The 21,449-nt window shown below is 42.0% G+C and overlaps 1 protein-coding gene across 4 annotated transcripts in view; it reads left to right on the forward strand.

Moving 5' to 3' along the window:
* Window positions 1-21,449, forward strand: part of ESR1 (estrogen receptor 1) — a 272,302-nt gene that overhangs the window by 235,646 nt on the left and 15,207 nt on the right. For all 4 annotated transcript variants that reach the window (XM_043457166.1, XM_043457168.1, XM_043457167.1 and 1 more), the window contains one exon: window positions 1,008-1,141. In XM_043457166.1, the coding sequence (XP_043313101.1) occupies window positions 1,008-1,141 (134 nt within the window). The remainder of the gene's footprint in view (window positions 1-1,007; window positions 1,142-21,449) is intronic.

Here is a 21,449-nt window from a genome sequence, read left to right on the forward strand (position 1 = left end):
ACTCAGTTGTGTCTGACTCTTTGCGACCCCAAGGATCGTAGCTCACCAGTCTCCTCCGTCCATGGGATTTTCCAGGCAAGAATACTGGAGTGGGTTGCCATTTCCTTCTCCAGTGGATCTTCCTGATCCAGAGATCGAACCCAGGTCTCCCACATTGTAGGCAGACGCTTTACTGTCTGAGCTACCAGGGAACTTCCCTTTAGGTTTGCTTATTTAATAGTTACAACTACTAATGTTAAATCCTTGACACCAAAGCTGTGTTGTACAGGGAAAATGCTTAAACTTCTTATAATAATGTAAGCCCTCTTTCATCTTCTTTCCCAGACTACTGCCCTATCTTCTTCTCCCTCCAGATTTTTTCACATTGTTCCTCCGTTCCATGTTTAGGATCTCTTCCAATGATGCTTTCATACCTCAACTCAATGAAATCCTACATTTTCTTAAAGTGTCCACTCAATGCCACCTACTCAGCATCTTTACCTGTCATCCTAGGCAACATTAATGGTTTCCACACAACTACAGCTCATAGTTTTCATAGTTGGTCCTGTATCTCCAAGTCATTTTATATAAGTTTACTAATACAAATTGTATTATCTCAAGGTCATGAGCATATTGATGTTAGAGCCCTATTTTTATTCTTATTATTATCACAACAACTAGAATATAGTAGGTGATTGATAAATATTTATTAGAAAAATGTATTTACCTGAATTAAAATCATGTTTAATTATCCATAGGTTGAAGAACTTCATATTTAACATAACAGATTTGGGAACTGAACAAGACATCTTTTCTAAGAATTTGAAATGGGAGTCTTTTTATTGATGGAAAATCTTTTTTCATCTTGCCTTATAGAATTCAAGTGAATGTTCATGCTCCATGAAGAGAATGGGCTGTGGTTTTTTGTTACAGATTTGGAACCAGTAGATTCTTATGCATGTGAACCTTATCATGTCTTCTGGAATTTTTTTGTCCTTTAATATTTTTGTCTGTGTGTATTTTCATAGGAACCAGGGAAAATGTGTGGAAGGCATGGTAGAGATCTTTGACATGTTGCTGGCTACATCTTCTCGGTTCCGTATGATGAATCTCCAGGGAGAGGAGTTTGTGTGCCTCAAATCCATCATCTTGCTTAATTCTGGTGAGTGAATCACATGAGAAAATTTAATGCCAAGTTACTGGAGAAACATTTATTTGTATTTTTCAACCAGATACAAGCTACCTATTACAAAGGCATAATCACACATTGAAAACAGCAACTAATGTACATTTAAATTAGTTATCTTTTTGGTGCTAGGGATAAAGAATCTGCCATTTTGATTCCTCTGTCAGGAAAATCCCCTGGAGGGGGAAATGGCAATCCACTCCAGTATTGCCTGGAAAACCCCAAGGACAGAGTCTAGTGGGCTAGAGTCCATGGGGTCTCAGAGTGTCTGGCACAGGTGAGCACAGACACATCTTCTTTGTAGATGACTTATGGAGGCAAAACCATGCTGATCAAATAAGACGAATGAAAGCAACATTGAATCAGGTGGCCTTGTTGAAATATTAGCATCCTTCCACAGATATGGGTTTATTTATTTATTTTTATTAAAGTGACACATGTATATGGACATAAGTCTATTGTTAGTTGTATGTGTCAGAAAGTAAGTAGAGTGGTTGACCCTGTTAGGATATTGTGACTAGTTCCAAGCTTCAGATCATAAGGAAAGAGGCTTATTTGAGACAGACTATGTTTCTGGTCAAAACTGATTAGCTGAAAAATACCATTGACTCAGAGATAGAAAAACCTAATTCTAAAACCAAGGAACATGGAATTTGGTATGTTGGTCCAGCTAAAAGAGTGGTTTTCATTTGATCCATGGTATCCAATTCAACTGTCCTTTCCTATTTATTCATTTGAGAAATCTTAGCTGAGAGTGGCATCTTTTTATTTTTTTTGCTAGTGAGGTTGGCTGTTGCATTATGAGTCACTCCAGGTCATCCAGATGGAAACTATGGCTCAGCCTGAATTAGCACCCTGACTCGTCCCAGCCTCTTCAGCAGTCAAATCTAAGCACTTGATCTCCAGCCTATAACACCTGATGCTTGACAATGGGGTGTCAGCTGCACAGTTTAGATGCCCTTAACCTTGACCTTAGCCCCCCAGCCCCAGGCCACCCTCCTGCTGGAGACCTCATTCTTACACAGAAATCACAGCTGCCTTAAAGCCCTGGACCTGATTTTAGATTTAGCTTCTTACACCCTTCGATACGGTCTCAAATTTCCCAGTAGCTGAACTAGAGTCTGTGTTGATCCCCATTTTGGGAGAATCGGCACTTGCTTGTCTTTTGAGGTGTTTTGCTGATGAATGTCAATCCCTTCCCACCTCCCCTGACAATTTTCCACTTCTCCCCACCAGTGCTTGTAACCTGTATTGCTTAATGGGTCTGAGAGTAATCATTCTCCTTTATCAACTGATAAATGGAAATCTGTACCATTACACTAGGCAAGGACTGAATTGCAGAATGAAGTTGCGTGAAAAATAATGGTGTCTTTGCTAAGGAAGTGATTACCGCGCCATTCAAGTTTCAGGTTCCACTCACGTGCATTGTGCTTTTCATTTGAGTCGTTTGTCCTGTTGGTTGAAGGGTCCAGAGCCCACAATGGCTCTTTATTGGAGGACAGTTCTGGGAGCAGTGCCACTCGGCTGCACCGTGCCAGGTCCCGAACCTGCTCCTTTGCTGGAGGGCTGGCACACGCCGACGGCTCTCGTGTGGACAATCTGCTAATTTCAGGGAAGGCAGGCCTATAAAGTGCTGGGACTTTTTCCCCTACTTTTACCAGGAAATAATACCCTGGACAGGAAGTGAAATTAACCAGAGTCATATAATCAATGAAAGTAGAAGCTCTGACCTTGGTCATCAAAAATATTTCCTTCGGATACATATCGTATTTTCCTGCATTACTGGTCTGTGCCTGTGAGAGGGTGTATTTTATTTTTTCATATTATATAATAGAAAAGGGGGAACTTTTGCCATCAAAATATTGGATTTATAGGCCTGAGTCTTTTAAATCCCAGAGGGAAAAACTTTCAGCCCTCACAAGAAAGTCTTTTATTAAAAGACTGGCACTGGCATCTCAAAAACAGTACTTCTTGCCACAGAATTTGGACCTTCACCTGCTGCCTCCTGACACCAGTTAAACTTGCCGGCTCCATCCCTGTTCCTTCACCTCTTTCTCAGGATGTTCTGTGAGCTGCCTTGCACCGGGAGGGCTGGAATGCTATTTTGGAGAAACAAGGCACCATCTCAGTGACAGTTTGTAGCTGTCTTTTTTGTGAGACGCCAGTAGCTCATCTTTTCTCTCAAGAGCAGTACTGCTGGCTCAAGGGCTGTAGCAAAACAGAAGCTGTCTCTCAACCTGGGAAAAGTGAAATCACTCTTTCCACCCCCAAAGTGATTTCTGTTTTGGAAAAGTGGATCTGCCTGCACAGCTCCCGACGTCTCATATTGTTCCTGAAAAAAACAGAATCAAAAAGGACTTGACTCCAAAATACAGTGGTGTGGCACTCTGGGCCTTTTTCAGAGCAGTGATCAGTGATATGAGGGTCACCATGATCAATACCTTTTTCCAGCCACTGGAGGTGTGGACTTTTCTTAAAACCCAACCAAGCCATAGCTCTGATCAGGGGCCATTCTTCACCTGTCATGAGACAAATTATAAAGTGACACTAATTCCTGGAATCTCTGACAGAAGGCAAGCTAGAAATGATTCAGGAAAACTGTGCTAGAAGATGCTTTCCTGATACCTGGGAAACAAAACCTCAGTGTGTAGAGAAACCTGGGGTTTTTTGTTGAGCCCCTGTCACTAAAGTCTGAGAAGGGTGTGTTTACATTGGCCTTGACTTTGGCACAGAGGCACAGGGGGAGTTGAATGGTTGTTATGAGGACCTGGTAGGAATGTGTTTCTGGAAGCCTTGAGAAGGTCTCCCAGGTGCCAGCGTTTCCATGGGAAGGCCTCTTCACAGCTATTTGGGAGTGGGAGATTTTCATCATTTCTGCGATGGAAGAATTTATTCCTTTGCTTGCAAAAGTCTCCAATCATCCACAGGACAAGCACTGTTTTTCCACTCCCCACCAAAGGACAGAGGCATCCCTGGTTAATCCAAAGATGTCTTCGCCCAAATCATTACTAGCATCAAGGGATTCTGAGAGCTAGCTGGACAGGGTTCAAGGTAGGACAAATGCAAACAGGGCAGATGAACTCAGGGCAAAAGGCTATTGAGGGAGCAGCAGTGGAAGAAGAGGATGGAGCTTGAGCTATAGAGGGGAGGAGGTTCTGTGCCCATTTACAGTATTCCTGCTATCCAGTGGGACTCTAGTTCTCGTTTGTAATTCCAGTATTTCAAATTCTTCAAGCCCAGTTCAGATCTCACCTCATTCAGGAAATCTTGCTGTGACCCAAGTCCATAATGAGTTTTTCTTCTCTAGACTGTTTTAGTTCTTAGAGCTAATATCTCACACTCTAGCATTTAGTCAGTTGGTTGGCTGATTTCATTCACTGATTCAATCATTTCATGCATTTATTCAAGAACTCATCAGTGATGGAATTCCCACTGTAGGAACTTTATGCCAAGTATACGAAGATGTATAGGGCTTCCCTCGTAGCTCAGTTGGTAAAGAATTTGCCTGCAATGCAGGAGATGGGGTTTGATTCACTGGGTTGGGAAGATTCCGCTAGAGGAGGGAATGGCAGCCCACTCCAATGTTCTTGCCTGGAGAATCCCATGGACAGAGGAACCTAGCGGGCCACAGTCCATGGGGTCACAAGAGTTGGATGGGACTTAGCAACTACACCACCACCAAATAAAAATGAATGACGTGGTTTTTTGGTTTTGGTTTTCCAGTTTTGTTTTGTTTTTTAACCCAGGTGGAGTCTACGCATGTGTCTTAACTTCTTTATAAATCATTAATGCTTTCTTTGTATTCCTCAGAGCCTGTGAACTGCCAACAAGTATTACACCATCCAGTCACTTAATAGATGCTTATTTGCTGAGTGTGACCAGAGGCACCTAGAAAGTTCCCATTTTTCCTGTACTGTGCCCACCATGATGAAACATGTCATTCTTTTCAGTTTATTAAAGATCTAGATAATGGGAAAAAAATAATGTCTGTCTCCTCAGGTTATTGTGAGATCTAGGGGAAACTGTGTATAAAGTGTGTAATGCAGGGACTTCCCTGGTGGTCTGGTAGCTGAGAGTCCACCTTCCAATGCAGGGGACACAGGTTTGATCCCTGGCAGGGGAACTAGGATTCCACATGCTGCAGAGCAGCAAAGTCCATGCCACAAGTAGAGAAGTCCATTTGCAGCAACAAAGAGCCAGCACAGCCTAAATAAATAAAAAGTGTGTAATGCACTTCCTGGAACATAGTAGGTCCTCAGTCAGTGACAATTATTATCACTTAAGAGAATCTCTGACTTAACCGGAGTCAGCTCATACCTCTTTTCAACATAATTAAGTACTTTTGGGCTTCCCAGGTGGCACCAGTGGTAAAGAACCCACCTGCCAATAGGAGACAAAAGAGACAAGAATTCAGTCCCTGGATTGGGAAGATCCCCTGGAGGAGGACTCGGCCAACCACTCCAGTATCGTTGCCTAGAGAATCCCATGGACAGAGGCGCCTGGCGGACTATAGTCCATAGCGTTGCAAAGAGTCTGACAGGCTAAAGTGACTTATCATGTACAAGTGCTTTTAGTTTAAAAGCTTCCCTCTCACTAGGCTTGAAAAAATATGCAAGGACAGGAGGGTAATAACAATAGAGTTTGCAGCTGTTCTCCTGAGGCTTTGTTAATTGTGCTATTTAATTTTATTTAGAGAAATTTTAGAGCAACATTTATCTGATAGATAATAATGAATTGTTATTTAATTTTGGCTAACCTTAATGAAAACTGGTGGTGGCCCTATTCCCTCTCGGTTGACTCTGCTTTCACTTCCTCTCTCCCCACATATGTGATCCTCATAAAGCTTTCAGGACCCATGCCCATTCAGAACAGCACCCTTTTAGGGAGTTTTTCAAGACCTGGGAAAATTCAAGAGTCAAAGCTCAATATGTATAAACGTACAGTCCCTGATAAATGTTGGATTTGGCTTTCAAATTCAATTTAATAATTATTTCTATCCATTTTCTTAACTTTCTTCTGAAAGTTTGTATGTCTCAATAATTCTGAAGCACCTCACCTACTTTGCTCCCTGGTAACTTTATCCAACTGGCTCCCTGGAGAGCCTGTCAGACCCCTGACTCCAGCTCATCGGCCTTTTCTGTGTTACAGTGGATCTCTTTTCTTCTCCTGATGCACAAACTAACTGGTTACTCCAATTCTATGTCTGCTGGATCCCCATGGTATCTTTGGCAGGCCTGTTGGTTACTCTTGGACAATCTCCTGCCGTAGAAACGCACCCTTGATTATCTCTTCATCCAAAATTGATCTTCAGACATTTCTCTTTCAATTGATGGAATATTAGAGAGCAGAAGAGAGCCAAAACCATAGGGACTTAAAACCCAAAGCGGAAAATTAAAGGGAAGTGAAAAGTCAAAAAGGAAGAATTATGAACCCATCTCTAAAGTGTGTATCTTGGTGTTCATCTAAAGAAAAAAGTATGTGGAATATCACACAAGTGCATATATAGTAAACATAAACATAAAAATGGTGCCAGCTCTTATGTATCACTCGGTTCTTTGTTAATATGGCACATCTTGTCATCTTGATGACTTGATGAAACAGATCTGGTGCTGAAGGTGATGACATTTGCTTTGTGCATGTTCACCAGAGGTTGCACTCTGCTCAAAGAAGCATTTATAATCATGATTAATTACAACAGGCTCCCATCATAAAGAATATTTCCTCTCTCCAGACCCGAATTCTTTGCACTTTCTGTTAATTATTAGACGTTAGGACACTTAAGAAACATACTGACTGTAAACACGAAGGATCATTATTTCTTAACTGTTAAAGTTCTCCGATAGGAAGAAGCCTTGGAATCTCATATAGACGCATTGTCAGGTATGCCCATTGCTGTCACAGTGGAGAAGATTTGATTGTATTGTCTCTTGAGTTCTTTGTAATGCCAAACTTCCTCTCCGGGGAGCCTGCCTATTGTCTTGTCATAATTTTGAGATAAATGGCTGTTTATAGTTATTAAGTTGTTCACCGTCTTCTTGCTGGCTGATGGATTCTGTTGGCAGTAGATTCAATTCTTGAGCTTTTCCTTGCTCCCACCTTCTGGTGTGGCCTTAAGCCTCATGGTCTCTGTTAATTTCTTTTTTTTTTTTTTTACAGTTTATTTTTATTTATTTATTTGGTTGTACAGGGCCTTAGTTGCAGCATGAAAGATCTTCAGCATGTGAATGCTTAGTTGTGACATGTAGGATCTAGTTCCCTGATCAGGGATGGAACCTGGGTCCCCTACGTTGGGAGCATGAGTCTTACCCACTGGACCACCAGGGAAGTCCCTGCCTTCATTAATTTCTTGAACACTTGGGGTGCCATGGACTTTGTCTTAGAAAGGTCAGTCATTCAGGAGAAGTAACGCTGCCACTTAGCAGATAATGGATGCCCTTTTATAAGCCACTTCCCTGAGACATATTTGTACAATGGAGATAATGATACCTAACAGACAAGAGTGCTGTGACTATTGAAACTATGCCTGCCTGGCACATCATAGGTCAGTTTGTAGACTCTCCAAATACAAAAAAACCTAACCATGTTGTTCTTTAGTTCAGTCATTCAGTCGTGTCTGACTCTTTGCAACCCCATGCACTGCAGCACAGCAAGCTTCTCTGTCCATCACCAACTCCCAGAGCTTACTCAAACTCATGTCCATTGAGTTGGTGATGCCATCCAACCATCTCATCCTCTCTTGTCCCCTTCTCCTCCTGCATTCAATCTTTCCCAGCATCAGGGTCTTTTCCAATGAGTCCGTTCTTCACATCTCGTGGCCAAAGTGTTGGAGCTTCAGCTTCAGCATCAGTCTTTCCAATGAATATTCAGGACTGATTTTCTTCAGAATTGACTGGTTTGTTCTCCTTGCAGTCCAAGGGACTCTCAAGAATCTTCTCCAACACCACAGTTCAAAAGCATCAATTCTTCAGTGCTCAGGTTTCTTTATGGTCCAACTTTCATGTCATGTCCATACATGACTACTGGAAAAACCTTAGCCTTGACTAGATGGACATTTATTGGCAAAGTAATGTCTCTGCTTTTTAATGTGCTGTCTAGGTTGGTCATAGCTTTTCTTCCAAAGAGCAAGTGTCTTTTAATTTCATGACTCAGTCACCATCTGCAGTGATTTTGGAGCCCAAGAAAATAGTCTGTTGTTGTTTCCATTTTTTTTCTGTCTATTTGCCATGAAGTGATGGGACCGGATGCCATGATCTCAGTTTTTTTAAATGTTGAGTTTTAAGCCAGCTTTTTCACTCTCCTCTTTCACTTTCATCAGGAGACTCTTCACTTCCTCTTCACTTTCTGCCATAAGGGTGGTGTCATCTGCATATCTGAGGTTATTGATATTTCTCCCCACAATCTCAATTCCAGCTTGTGCTTCATCCAGCCCGGCATTTCACATGATGTATTCTGCATATAAGTTAAAGAAGCAGGGTGACAATATACATCTTGACATACTCCTTTCCCGATTTGGAACCAGTCTGTTATTCCATGTCCAGTTCTAACTGTTGCTTCTTGACCAGCATACAGATTTCTCAGGAGATACCTAAGGTGGTCTGGTATTCCCATCTCTTGAAGAATTTTTCACAGTTTGTTGTGATCTACACAGTCAAAGGCTTTGGCATAGTCAATGAAGTAGAAACAGATGTTTTTCTGGAATTCTTTTGCTTTTTCTATGATCCAACAGAAGTTGACAATTTGGTCTCTGGTTCCTCTGCCTTTTCTAAATCCAGCTTGAACATCTGGAAGTTCCCGGTTCACTTACTTGTTGAAGCCTGGGTTGGGGAATTTTGAGCATTACTTTGCTACCGTGTGAGATGAGTGCAATTGTGCAGTAGTTTGAACATTCTTTGGGATTGTCTTTCTTAGGGATTGGAATGAAAACTGACCTTTTTAAGTCCTGTGGCCACTGCTGAGTTTTCCAAATTTTCTGGCATATTGAGTGCAGCACTTTCACAGCATCATCTTTTAGGAGATAGCTCAACTGGAATTCCATCACCTTCACTAGCTTTGTTTGTAGTGATGCTTCCCAAGGCCCACTTGACTTTACATTCCAGGATTTCTGGCTCTCGGTGAGTGATCACACCATCGTGCTTATCTATTTTAGGTCATTAAGATCTTTTTTGTATATTTTTTTCTGTGTTTTCCTGTCACCTCTTCTTAATATCTTCTGCTTCTGTTAGAATCATACCATTTCTGTCCTTTATTGTGCCCATCTTTGTTTGAAATATTCCCTTGGTATCTCTAATTGCACAAAATTTTAAAGGGCTAAGAGGCAGTTTAGTACCTTTGAGAATCCACCTTTAATTCTCAGAGGTGTGTGGAAATTAGTTTGAAAACTACTGCTATAGGTGAAAAATGTTACCTAATTAACCTGGTTCTCTAATTTTAAAAAGAGCCATTTCGCAAACCATGAGGGAAAACTGCTCCAAAGCGTGCTCAGCACTGGGGACAGGAATTGTGGGCCTGTCTTTCACACACTGGCTTGGGCAGGGGACACAGGCAGTTAACAGATCATTTCCACGTCAGGAGATAAGGGGATGTCATGATGAAAGGAAGCAGAGTGATACAGAGACAGACAGCCAGGTCCTTACCTGAGAAGGAGGCTTCAGCTTTAGCTTGAGTTGGCCTTGGCTAGAGGCAGAAGAAAGGCATGGAGGGTGGGGGTAGTTTTGGCTGCATCATTAAACTCACATGAAGCCACTGGACTGCTCTTCCCTGGTTGCCTCAACTATAAAATAAGTATAATAATTCTAGGAGCTTCCCTGGTGGTCCAGTGGCTAAGACCCTGCACTCCCAATGCAGAGGGCCCAGGTTCGACCCCTGGTCAGAGACCTAGATCCTACATGCTGCAACTGATAGTTAGTATGCTGCAACTAAGACCCAGTGCGGCCAAATAAATAAATATTTTTAAAAAGGCATAATAATTCTAAACAGTCCTATTAACCCTATAGGTTTGTTATGATATAACAAGATAGCTTTAAAACATGAGCTAATATCATCATTACTAATATAGTCTGTTACTTTTAATAGGGAAAATATTATGTAACCTAATACTGTACAGGGATTATGGTGTTCAGGATCTCCCTCTTCTAATCATAGGATGAGAATTACACTCAGGCCCTATATTTGGAAGGGCCTTAAGTGTCCTCTGTCTGCCCTCATGCCTGGAACACTGAACTGTAAATCTAAAAGTGTGTCAACCCTTGAACTGAGGGAAACCATGAGAAAACAGCAACAAACCCCCACTAATTTATTGAGCTCAGAAGTAAAATGCAATATTGTTTTTTTTTTACAATATTGTTTTTTAATGGAGTTTCCTTTCCCTACATGTTACTCACTGAACAAGTAAAAGCCAAAATGGAATATATATGTTTCCTTAAATCTTTCCATGGAAATTCAGACTGTAAAGTTTTCAGTCTAAACGAGACATCCCTACACTTAGTTGGAAGACCTACCTCTGGACCTTGACTTTCATGCATGGGCCCACGGTTACATCTGCCTGCTTCACTTGGGTTGAAAGAAAGATGGAAAAACAAACTCTCTGCCTCTTGTTTGGAGTCCTGGTCCTTGAACACTGCATCAGCCTCAGCTTTCTTCGGTGCTTTCCTGCAGGGAGTGGATGGCTATGTTTTCCTGCAGGGAGTGGATTCCTACATTTTCCTGCAGGGATTGGATGGCTATCCTTTCCTGAAGGGAGTGGATGGCTACTTTTGTATGTTGGGGTAGCTTGAGGGTTGCCTTGGTTCTAATTTCTCTGAGTTTTTAACTTTATATCTACTTTTCTTTCCATTTTTCTTCTAATGAAAGAAAGACAGAGATCTCCTGAAGATGGAAATGGCAACCAACTCCAGTATTCTTGCCTAGGGAATTCCCATGGACAGAGGAGCATGGCAGGCTACAGTCCATAGGGCCCCAAAGAGTCAGACATGGCTGAGCGACTAACACATTCACTTTCATTGATTTATAAGCTACTGTATATTAGGGTCTGCCCAGGTAGCACTAGTGGTAAAGAATCTGCCTGCCAATGCAGGAGAAGTAAGAGATGTGGTTTTGATTCCTGGGTTGGGAAGATCCCTTGGAGGAGGGCGTGGCAACTCATTCCAGTAATTTTGCATGGAGAATCTCATGGACAGAGGAGCCTGGCAGACTGTAGTCCTTACGGTCGCACAGAGGCACAGAGTCAGACACAACTGAAGTGACTTAGCACCACACATACACTAGCTTGTGTTTCTCTGGTAGATCAGTGGTAAAGAAACTTCCTGCCAATGCAGGAAATGAGGGTTTGATCCGTGGGTGAAGAAGATCCCATCAGTTCAGTTCAGTCGCTGAGGCATGTCCGACTCTTTGCAAGCCCATGGACTGCAGCACGCCAGGACTCCCTGTCCATCACCGACTCCCAGAGCTTGCTCAAACTCGTGTCCATCGAGTCAGTGATGCCATCCAACCATCTCATCCTCTGTTGTCCCCTTCTCCTTCTGCCTTCAATCTTTCCCAGCATCAGGGTATTTTCCAGTGAGTCAGTTCTTCACAGCCTGTGGCCAAAGTGTAGGAACTTCAGCTTCAGCATCAGTCCTTCCAATGAATATTCAGGACTGATTTCCTTCAGGATTGACTGGTTTGATCTCCTTGCAGTCCAAGGAACTTTCAAGACTCTTCTCGAACACCACAGTTCAAAGGCATCAATTCTTCAGTGCTCAGCTTTCTTTATGGTCCAACTTTCACAGCCATACATGACTACTGGAAAAACCCTAGTTTTGACTAGATGGACCTTTGTTGGCAAAGTAATGTCTCTGCTTTTTAATATGCTGCCTAGGTTGGTCATAGCTTTTCTTCTAAGGATCAAGCTTCTTTTAGTTTCATGGCTGCAGTCACCATCTGCAGTGATTTTGGAGCCCAAGAAAATAAAGTCTGTCACTGTTTCCACTGTTTCCTCATATATTTGCCACTAAGTGATGGGACTGGATGCCATGATCTTAGTTTTTTGAATGTTAAGTTTAAGCGAGCTTTTTCACTGTCATCAAGAGGCTCTTTAGTTCTTCTTTGCTTTCTGCCATAAGGGTGGTGTCATCTGCATATCTGAGGTTACTGATATTTCTCCCGGCAATCTTGATTCCAGCTTGTGCTTCTTCCAGCCCAGCGTTTCTCATGATGTTCTCTGCATATAAGTTAAATAAGCAGAGTGAGAATATACAGCCTTGACGTACTCCTTTCCCTATTTGGAACTAGTCTGCTGTTTTGTTTCCGGTTCTAACAGCTGCTTCTTGACCTGCATACAGGTTTCTCAAGAGGCAGGTAAGGTGGTCTGATATTCCCATCTCTTGAAGAATTTTCCACAGTTTGTTTTGATCCACACAGTCAAAGGCTTTGGCATAGTCAATAAATCAGAAGTAGATGTTTTTCTAGAGCTTTCTTGCTTTTTCTGTGATCCAACAGATGTTGACCATTTGATCTCTGGCCTCTGCCTTTTATAAATCCAGCTGGAACATCTGAAGTTCACGGTTCACGTACTTGTTGAAGCCTGGGTTGGATAATTTTGAGCATTACTTTGCTACCGTGTGAGATGAGCTACCTCCATCCATAGTTCTTCAGGCACTCTGTCTATCAGATCTAATCCCTTGAATCTATTTGTCACTTCCACTGTATAATTGGAAGGGGTTTTATTTAGGTCATACCTGAATGGTCTTGTGCTTTTCCCTACTTTCTTCAATTTAAGTCTGAATTTGACCATAAGGAGATCATGATCTGAGCCACAGTCAGCTCCCGGTCTTGTTTTTGCTGACTGTATAGAGCTTCTCCATCTTTGGCTGCAAAGAATATAATCAATCTGATTTTGGTATTGACCATCTGGTGATGTCCATGTGTAGAGTCTTCTGTTGTGTTGTTAGAAGAGGGTGTTTGCTATGACCAGTGTGTTCTCTTGCAAAACTCTGTTAGCCTTCCCTGCTTCATTTTGTACTCCAAGGCCAAACTTGCCTGTTATTCCAGGTACCTCTTGACTTCCTACTTTTGAATTCCAGTCCTCTATGATGAAAAGGACATCTTTTTTGGTGTTAGTTCTAGAAAGCCTTGTAGATCTTCATAGAACCATTCAGTTTCTTTGGCATTAGTAAAAGAGTATAAGGTTCATTAAATCTTTTCATACATATTGCCTACGGCCCCGAAAGCTGTGAAGACCCCCAGGCAGGAGTTTCTACACAGAGCATATTATAAACATCATATTGCAAAAATCTCAAGCTCACTCCTTTTGAAGCAATTTATTGTTTCAGAGAATGTTACCACATTTTATGATCTATTATGTGTGTAGTTGTTTTTTGCATCATTTTTCAGTTTTATGACTTGCACAGACACAGTGCTGGTGAACTCTTGCTCCAGGCAGTCAAGATGCACAGAGGGCTGGCGTTTAGTTTCTTCCCTTCTGCCTTTGATCCCTTTGCCACTGTTTTTATTGAGGGGTATTTACAAACAGAAAGCCAAGAGGCTGAATGGCTGTAAGTTTAACCTCCCTTCAAAATCTCACCTCTGGAAGGAGAACCTGGCTCTCCCAAGGCTTTCATGTGCTCTGGGCTCTGGGTTTGTGTGATTGACATGGCCCTTCCTTGTCAATAACCAGCTCGGACGAACAGCTTACCACGTGACCCCACGGCTGCTCTATGCTTAGTTGCTCAGTCATGTCTGGCTACAGTCCAACTCCATGGACTGTAGCCTGCCAGGCTCCTCTGTCCATGGAGATTCTCCAGGTAAGCATACAGAGTGGGTTGCCATGCCCTCCTCCAGGGGATCTTCCCAACCCAGGGATCAAACCCAGGTCTCCTGCACTGCAGGCAGTTTCTTTACCATCTGAGCCACCAGGAAAGCCCCTCTAGCTGTGCCCTGCTCTAGTGATCAAGAAAACTGCTGGTTCCAAGAATGCCTTGTCTGATCTCACAGATCCCAAGGACTAAGTGTAATCTAGTCTCCACTTCTTACAACTGGAAGCGGTCAGACAACGGGCTGTTGGACCAAGGAGCTGAGCATGATTGCCAGGAGGGGGCACTGGCAGCAACAGTCGTTTAGTTTTTAAAATTGGCAGCAACAATACTGATCAATTCAATCCAGAATGCAAAATTCATCTTCATCTAGACGGTGAAGCATCTGCTCTTACTTACTCTTGGTAGAGCAGATGTTACTCTTTGAGTGAGAGAATATAACCTTCATATTCAGTGAAAGCCAGGCACTCAGCTCCTTCTAGTAAGACCTTAATGTTCTGCTTCCTTTGCAATTCAACTTGCAAGTCCTGGAGGAAGATGGGGTTACCAGTCTTTTGAAACTGATCTTTTTTTGTACTTAGACAAGTAACTCAGGTTATGGATGGCATGTCGGAGGTATTTCCAACTAAGAAAATTTTTCTCAGAAGCTTTTGTAACAAATTTGTTAGTTCCATTTTCTGCCAAAATGGCAAACTTAGAAGTTTCTGAAATGTGAACAGCCTTACAGACGATAGAAATATTATGAAAATAGTAACAAGGAATATCTCTACAGCAAGCTCCTTAGTCCTTGGGATATCCATTCATCAGCTCGGATTTCCCTCTCATCAGTCCAGGCGTTGACAAAGCTTGTGAAATAATGGAAGTGAAAGACACTTTGATTTTATATTCGCAATAGCATTTTGTTTCACCAGATTATGAAAGGCATGCATGCCCAAGGCAGGGAACTTGGAAAATACAGAAAAGCCACCCAGAAAAATAAACTCCCAAGTAATCAGTTTCACCACACAAAGGTAACCATTGTTAACATCTTGAAAAACATTCTTAATTAAAGAGGCAGAGGAGTCCTCAGTCCATCAGCACCTCTGCTCCATGCCATCTTGCACCTAATATTTGGAAATTCTGGAGTGCTCCTAAATCATCCCAGGGAGATTGTTAGTTTTCTCAAATATCTCTGGAGGTGAGACTCTTGTTGGCAGTCATTTCCAGTTTCTCACAAACTGAAAGTTAGGAAATTCTTTGTGTAGCCTTTGACCACTGGCTGGGAATGAGGGGAATTGGAGTGTTAGTTCCAACTTTGCCATTTATGCCCACAGGGTGACCTCTGGCAAGTCCAGCCTTATGTTCTCTCTGAAAACCCTCCCAGCAACAGCATCCACTAGCCCCAGCTCCTTAATCTCTCTGAGCCTCTGTTTCCCAGCAAGTAAAATAATGAGTGGATCGTAGGGGGCCTTTTTACATGGTCCAGTGGTTAAGACTTCCCTCTTCCAATGCAGAGGTCATGGGTTCCATCCCTGATCAGGGAACTAAGATCCCACATGCTGTGCAGTGTGGACCAAGAGAAAAATATAGAAAGAAAAGAAAAGAAATATTTATTTAAAGAATTTCTATATGTGTTTACCTGAGTCGCTTTACTGTGCTGCAGAGATTGGCACAACATTGTAAATCAACTATACTTCAATTTTAAAAATTAATAAAAATATTTCTTTGTAAAATTTATTTTGTAGAGCAGTTTTAGGTTCATAGTAAAGCTGAGGGAAAGGTACAGATATTTCCCATGTAACCCCATCCCCGCCCCACCCCCAGCTGCCTTCACTATCAAAATCCCCTACCAGAGATGTATCAATGATTTGTTCAAATTGATAAGCGTATGTTTACATACATTTATCACCTAAAGCTTGTAGTTTAAGGGTCACTTTCACATGCACGTGCTTGGTGTTCTATATTCTGTGGGTTTTGAAAAATGCAAAATGACATGTATCCTTCAGGACAGTATTGTACAGAGTAGTCTCCACTCTGTATGATGTTTAAGACAGTGAGGACATTCTGGCCTAAAAATCCTCTGTGCTCTATTCATCCCACCCATTTCCCTAACCCCTATAAACCACTGATATTTTTTACTGTCTTCTTAGTTTCGTCTTTTGCAGAATGTCATGTAGTTTGAATCATGCATTATGTAGTCTTTTCAGATTATCTTCTTACACGTAGTAATATGAATTTAAGATTCTTCCATGTCTTTTGATGCCTTGATAGCTCATTTCTTTATAGCCCTGAATAATCTTCCATTGTCTGGATTTACCGCAGCTTATCCACTTACCTACTATAGGACATCTTGCCTCCAAGTTTTGGCAATTATGAATAGTGGTGCTATAAATGTCCATGTGCAGATTTTTGTGTAGACATAAATGTTCAACTCATCTTGGTAACTATCAAGGAGCATAATTGCTGGCTTATATGCAAAGAGTATGTTTAGTAAAAATTTGCCAAATTGTCTTCCAAAGTGGCTACACCATTTTTCATCTCTTCCAGCAATGAGTGAGAGTTTCTGCTACTCCACATCCTTGCCAGCATTTGCTGTTGTCGGCGTCTAGATTTTGGTCCTTCTAATAGGTGTGTAGGTGTATCTCACTGTTAGTTCTCATTTCAATTCTCTGCCTGATTCAAAGAGCTGACTTATTGGGAAAGACCCTGATGCTGGGAAAGATTGAAGGCAAGAGGAGGAGGGGGGGCAACAGAGGATGAGATGGTTGGATGGCATCACCGACTCAACGGACATGAGTTTGAGCAAGCTCCGGGAGATGGTGAAGGACAGGGAAGCCTGGTGTGCTGCAGTCCATGGGGTCGCAAAGTGTTGGACAGGACTGAGCGACTGAACATTAGCAACAACAATTGACATATGATGTGAAGGATCTTTTTATTGGCTTATTTTCTGTCTCTTCTTTGGTGAGGTCTCTGTTCAGGTCTTTTGCCCATTTTTTAATTGGGTCATTGATTTTCTTTTTGTTGAGTTTCAGGTTCTTGTTTGTTTTGCTAAGCATCCTCTAGCAGATGTGTCTTTTGCAAATATTTTCTCCCGGTCTGTGGCTTGTCTTCTCATGGTCCTGAGATCAGAGGTTTTTAAACCTTCTGCTTGAGCCTTGTGTGTCAGAAGGAGCCTCCTCCGGTCACCGGAGGATGGGGGCATGAATCAGAGAGGGAGAGGCTGAGGGACCAACCTGTATTCTCCCCTTCCTCATTTCTTCTGCTTTAATCAGAGAGATTTGACTTCATTCAGTTTCTATGTGAGAGTTTCACAGGAAGTTCACTCTTTGAAAAGGATTTTGTTCCTCCAAATGAAAAACCACGAAACTTAAATTAAATCCACAGTTCTAGAATTCTGTGTCTTCTTTTTACAATGTAATACATCCTTTCACAAGGCCCTGTTAAGGAGAAACAAGGCAGACCTGTCAGTCATGTGACACTTTTTCAACACAATTTTCATCTACTGCAGAGCTCTCTTGAAATGATGGAACTGATATATCTGAAGAATAGGTATCATCTACATGTCCACTTATCTTTCTGAAACAGTAATTTTGGACAGTAATTATCTTTTTCAAAATAATCAGTGAGAAGTGTCAGCCATTTCACCATGTTCATTCTCTATCTAGGAAAAGGGGAGAGAATATATCTGAATCTCTGTGGCTCTGAAGATAAACATGCAAACCCAAACCAGAAGGGGTGGCCTTTACAATCACACAAGAAGGTGTCACTTCACAGTGGCCAGCGTGGATCATCACAGGATTTTTAAACAGTTCTGTTCAACTCAGGATGACAAGAACTTGTGCATTCAACCAGCTGTATATTCTTAGATCATATATCATTTTTTTTGGCTTTGCGGTTAAGTCAGATGAATGTTTAATGATGTTTTATAAACATTTGTATTGACACTAACCCTGTTTATTGCTTTGACAGAGGAGGGTGGGGTGTTCACTAGTTTGTTTATGTATTGCCTTTGTTCCACAAAGGATTTGAAATGGCCTACTCAATTTCATGTGATATAAAACGAGGAAGGCAGTAATTGACACAATCTGAAAAAAGGGAAAATAATGTGAAGAAAATAATAAATTCAGGAGTCAGATTAGCACACAGAAGTCCACTTATACAGTTCTTAGAGTGGGCCACAAATTTGGCTCTCAACTTCCTTCTCTGGGCCAAAGCAAAGAGAACACACTCCATTATAAGGTCTACCGGCTTTTAATAAAAATAAAATAAAATAGACTAGTTGTTCAATGTAAAAACTCTCCTTTAGGCAAATCTCTACAAGGTCTATTTATTACAACCAGCACCTGATAAGGATGCTGCAGCTGAGAATTTGAGTGTCCTCTTCTCTTGCCATGCCCTCCTCCAGAGGATTGTCCCGACCCAGGGATCGAACCCACGTCTCTTATGTCTCCTGCATTGGTAGATGGATTCTTTATCACTAGCATCACCTGGGAAATCCTCTGATAAGAAAGTAGGGTGCCGATATATGAGGTTGCCAGTTAGGGGAAGACCCACTTATTTTGACCATCAACTGGGCAGTTGTTAGGGGTAAATACCTCCTATGAAATTTGTTAACTGTGCATAGAGTCTGATAGGATGAGCTCAAGCCCTGACCATTGTACTAACGAGAGTGGAGATTCAGGGCAGGGCTGAGGCATCAGGAGTCGGGAGGATTCCTCATGTGGAGTAGGAAGTACTCAAAAGCTGTCTTATCTCTTGATGCACCAGCTCAGGAGGCTAGTCTCTACTTTGCCTGTCTCATGCAGACACCTAGGTGTGCTCTGCTGACTGTAGCCGTGTAATATGTTACCCCAAAACTGAACGGTTAAAAAAAGAGAAAAAAGGGTTTGGATTCTATTAATCATGGATTTGAATAGAGCACAGAGGGCATGGACTGTTCCTTCTCCATCATGTCTGGGGCCTCAGGTGAGGGTCATCCACTAAGAGTAACTTGATAGTCATTGGCTAGAGACGTCTTAAAGGTCTTTGCTCACATGCTGCCTACTGATGCTGGCTGTCGGCTGGAACGTCAGCCAATAGTCAACTGTGATGCTTATCTGTGGCCTTGGCTTCTTCGTGGCCTGTTGCACGGTACCTCTTACAAGGCCGTGAGGGCTCCAGAAGCAAGTGTCCCAGTTGACAGGCAGAAGCTGTATGCCTTATATGACAAGCATATTGTACCTTGGAAGCCAGGCAGTGTCATCTATCCCATTCTACTGATTGCAAGCAAGTCACGGGTCCACCCAGCCTCTAGGGAGGGGCATAACTCACACATCTCCATGACAGGAGTGCCAAGATCACACTGTGGAAACCCATGTTGGATGGGAGATATCGCTGTGGTCATTTTTGGAAAATAAGTCTGCTCCTGTGTGTGTAAAGAGCTGCTTCCAGCTCTGCGCTATCGCTCCGTTGTCTTTGAAATGGCAAGTGAGAAGAGGTGAGACGCAGCGAAACAAATCCATTCAGACTGCTCTAACCTACGTTTTCTGGGGAAAAAAAGAAACCCTCAAGACCTCTTGAGACCAGGCCAGCTCACCTGGAGTAGGAGTTCCACATGCAACTGGTGAACAAACTCCATTGTGTTAGACAGGCCACCCATTTTCCATCAAGTTATCTCTTCAAACTGTCTTCTTCTTGATATCAGAAAGGTAGCAATTGACTGAGGAATAGGAAAATCGGAAACCTGGCTGTTTCTTCATATATTACAGACATAACCAACAAAAAGGAGGCCCCTAAGCAATATAGGGCTTCCCTGATGGCTCTGGTGCTAAAGAATCTGCCTGAAATGCAGGAGACGGGGGTTTGATCCTTGGGTCAGCAATATAGATTCGTAATGGCTCCATCCTAAAAGGTATAAGACTAGGGGAATATTTATTACAAAAAGTAAAGACAGTGATTTTATGTATAGGGGTGAGACACACGGATACCACTAAAATTGTTGGGTTTTTTTTTTTTTTTAGCATTTTATTTACTTTGGCTGTGCTAGATCTTCGTTGCTGGGCAGAGGAGCAGAGGCTCTTGGCGAGGGCTACAGTACTTGTGGCACATTGACTCAGCAGTTGTGACTCATGGGCTCTGGAGCGTAGGCTCAACTATTGTGGAGCACAGGTTTAGCTGCCCTGAGGCATGCAGGATCTTCCCAGACCAGGGATTGAACCTATATCCCCTGCAATGGTGAATTCTTAACCACTGGACCGGCAGGGAATTCCTAAAAAAATTTTTTTAAGTACACTTCGGAGATTTCTTTTCAGGTCAATTAAATCAAGTCATCAGTTTCACCATCTGAAATCATTTAAAGAGTTGTCCTGTGAGTCAGTGTGAAGGCATGGATATACTAAGTAGAATATCTATTAGATTTCACTAAAAATCATGCTAAGTTGATAAATGTCACTGAATCACTCATGGATGAGTTCATAGTCATCGGTGCCAAGGGAGTACTTGTGGGTATTATAAAGTGATGCCAAAATGAAAGGACTGCTGTGGTCCCTGTTGTGTTATGACAAGAATACTTATCTTCACTGTGATCCCTCTCACTATGAGACCACTTAGAAGATGACTGGAGGAGTGTGTGATCTTACAAAGGCTAGAGTAATAGTAAACATATTTGCTCAAGGACTGGGAGTTATGAAAAGTTCTTCACCTTTTAGTAAATAATCACACACTGGTAGGAGGATGGACGTTTCCTGCCTCTGAACAAATATTGCTCAAGGCGATACTCTTTTTGTTCAATTCATGAAAGGAGAAGTCAGTTCCTGCATGGTACAGTGCAGTCTTTGAAGACTTAATAATGTTGGGGGCTGCATCTTTGAATGATAACTAACTAAACATTCTGACATCCTGGGCTTCCCTCTTGATTCTTTGAACTTACTGGCTGCTATGAATTATGTTAGTATTCAGAATGAATGGTTAGCATGACAGGAGATGATGAGGTGGTTCTAGAATCTAGATCATGCTTTCTATAGCAAAATATGGCAATATTGGCATTTGGGAAGAGAAATGATTTATAAATATGCAACCTGAGTTATAAATCATTTCTCTTCCCAAATGCCAATATTGCCACATTGTGTTATAATTTATAACTATGCAACCTAAGGACTTCCCTAGTGGCTCAGTCAGTAAAGAATCTGCCTGCAATGTAGGAGACCCAGGTTCGATCCCTGGGTCAGGAAGATCCACTGGAGAAGGAAATGGCAACCCACTCCAGGATTCTTGCCTGGAGAATTCCATGGATAAAGGAGTCTGGTGGGCTACAGTCCATGGGATCGCAAAGAGTCGGACCTGACTGAGTGACTAACACTTTCACTTTCATGCAACCTAAGGCCTTAGGAATGCAGAAAATGGCAACAAAAGGAGGTGTACCAAGCATCACTCTGACTTTATCTGATTTATACAATTTATTCATTGATACAGTCAGTAAGTCATAAAATACTTCTCATCTTGCCTTAGAGTAGGACAACTATAACAAATAGGCTCCAAAA

The sequence above is a fragment of the Cervus canadensis genome, chromosome 33 (genome assembly GCF_019320065.1).
Source record: "Cervus canadensis isolate Bull #8, Minnesota chromosome 33, ASM1932006v1, whole genome shotgun sequence".
Classification (NCBI taxonomy): domain Eukaryota; kingdom Metazoa; phylum Chordata; class Mammalia; order Artiodactyla; family Cervidae; genus Cervus; species Cervus canadensis.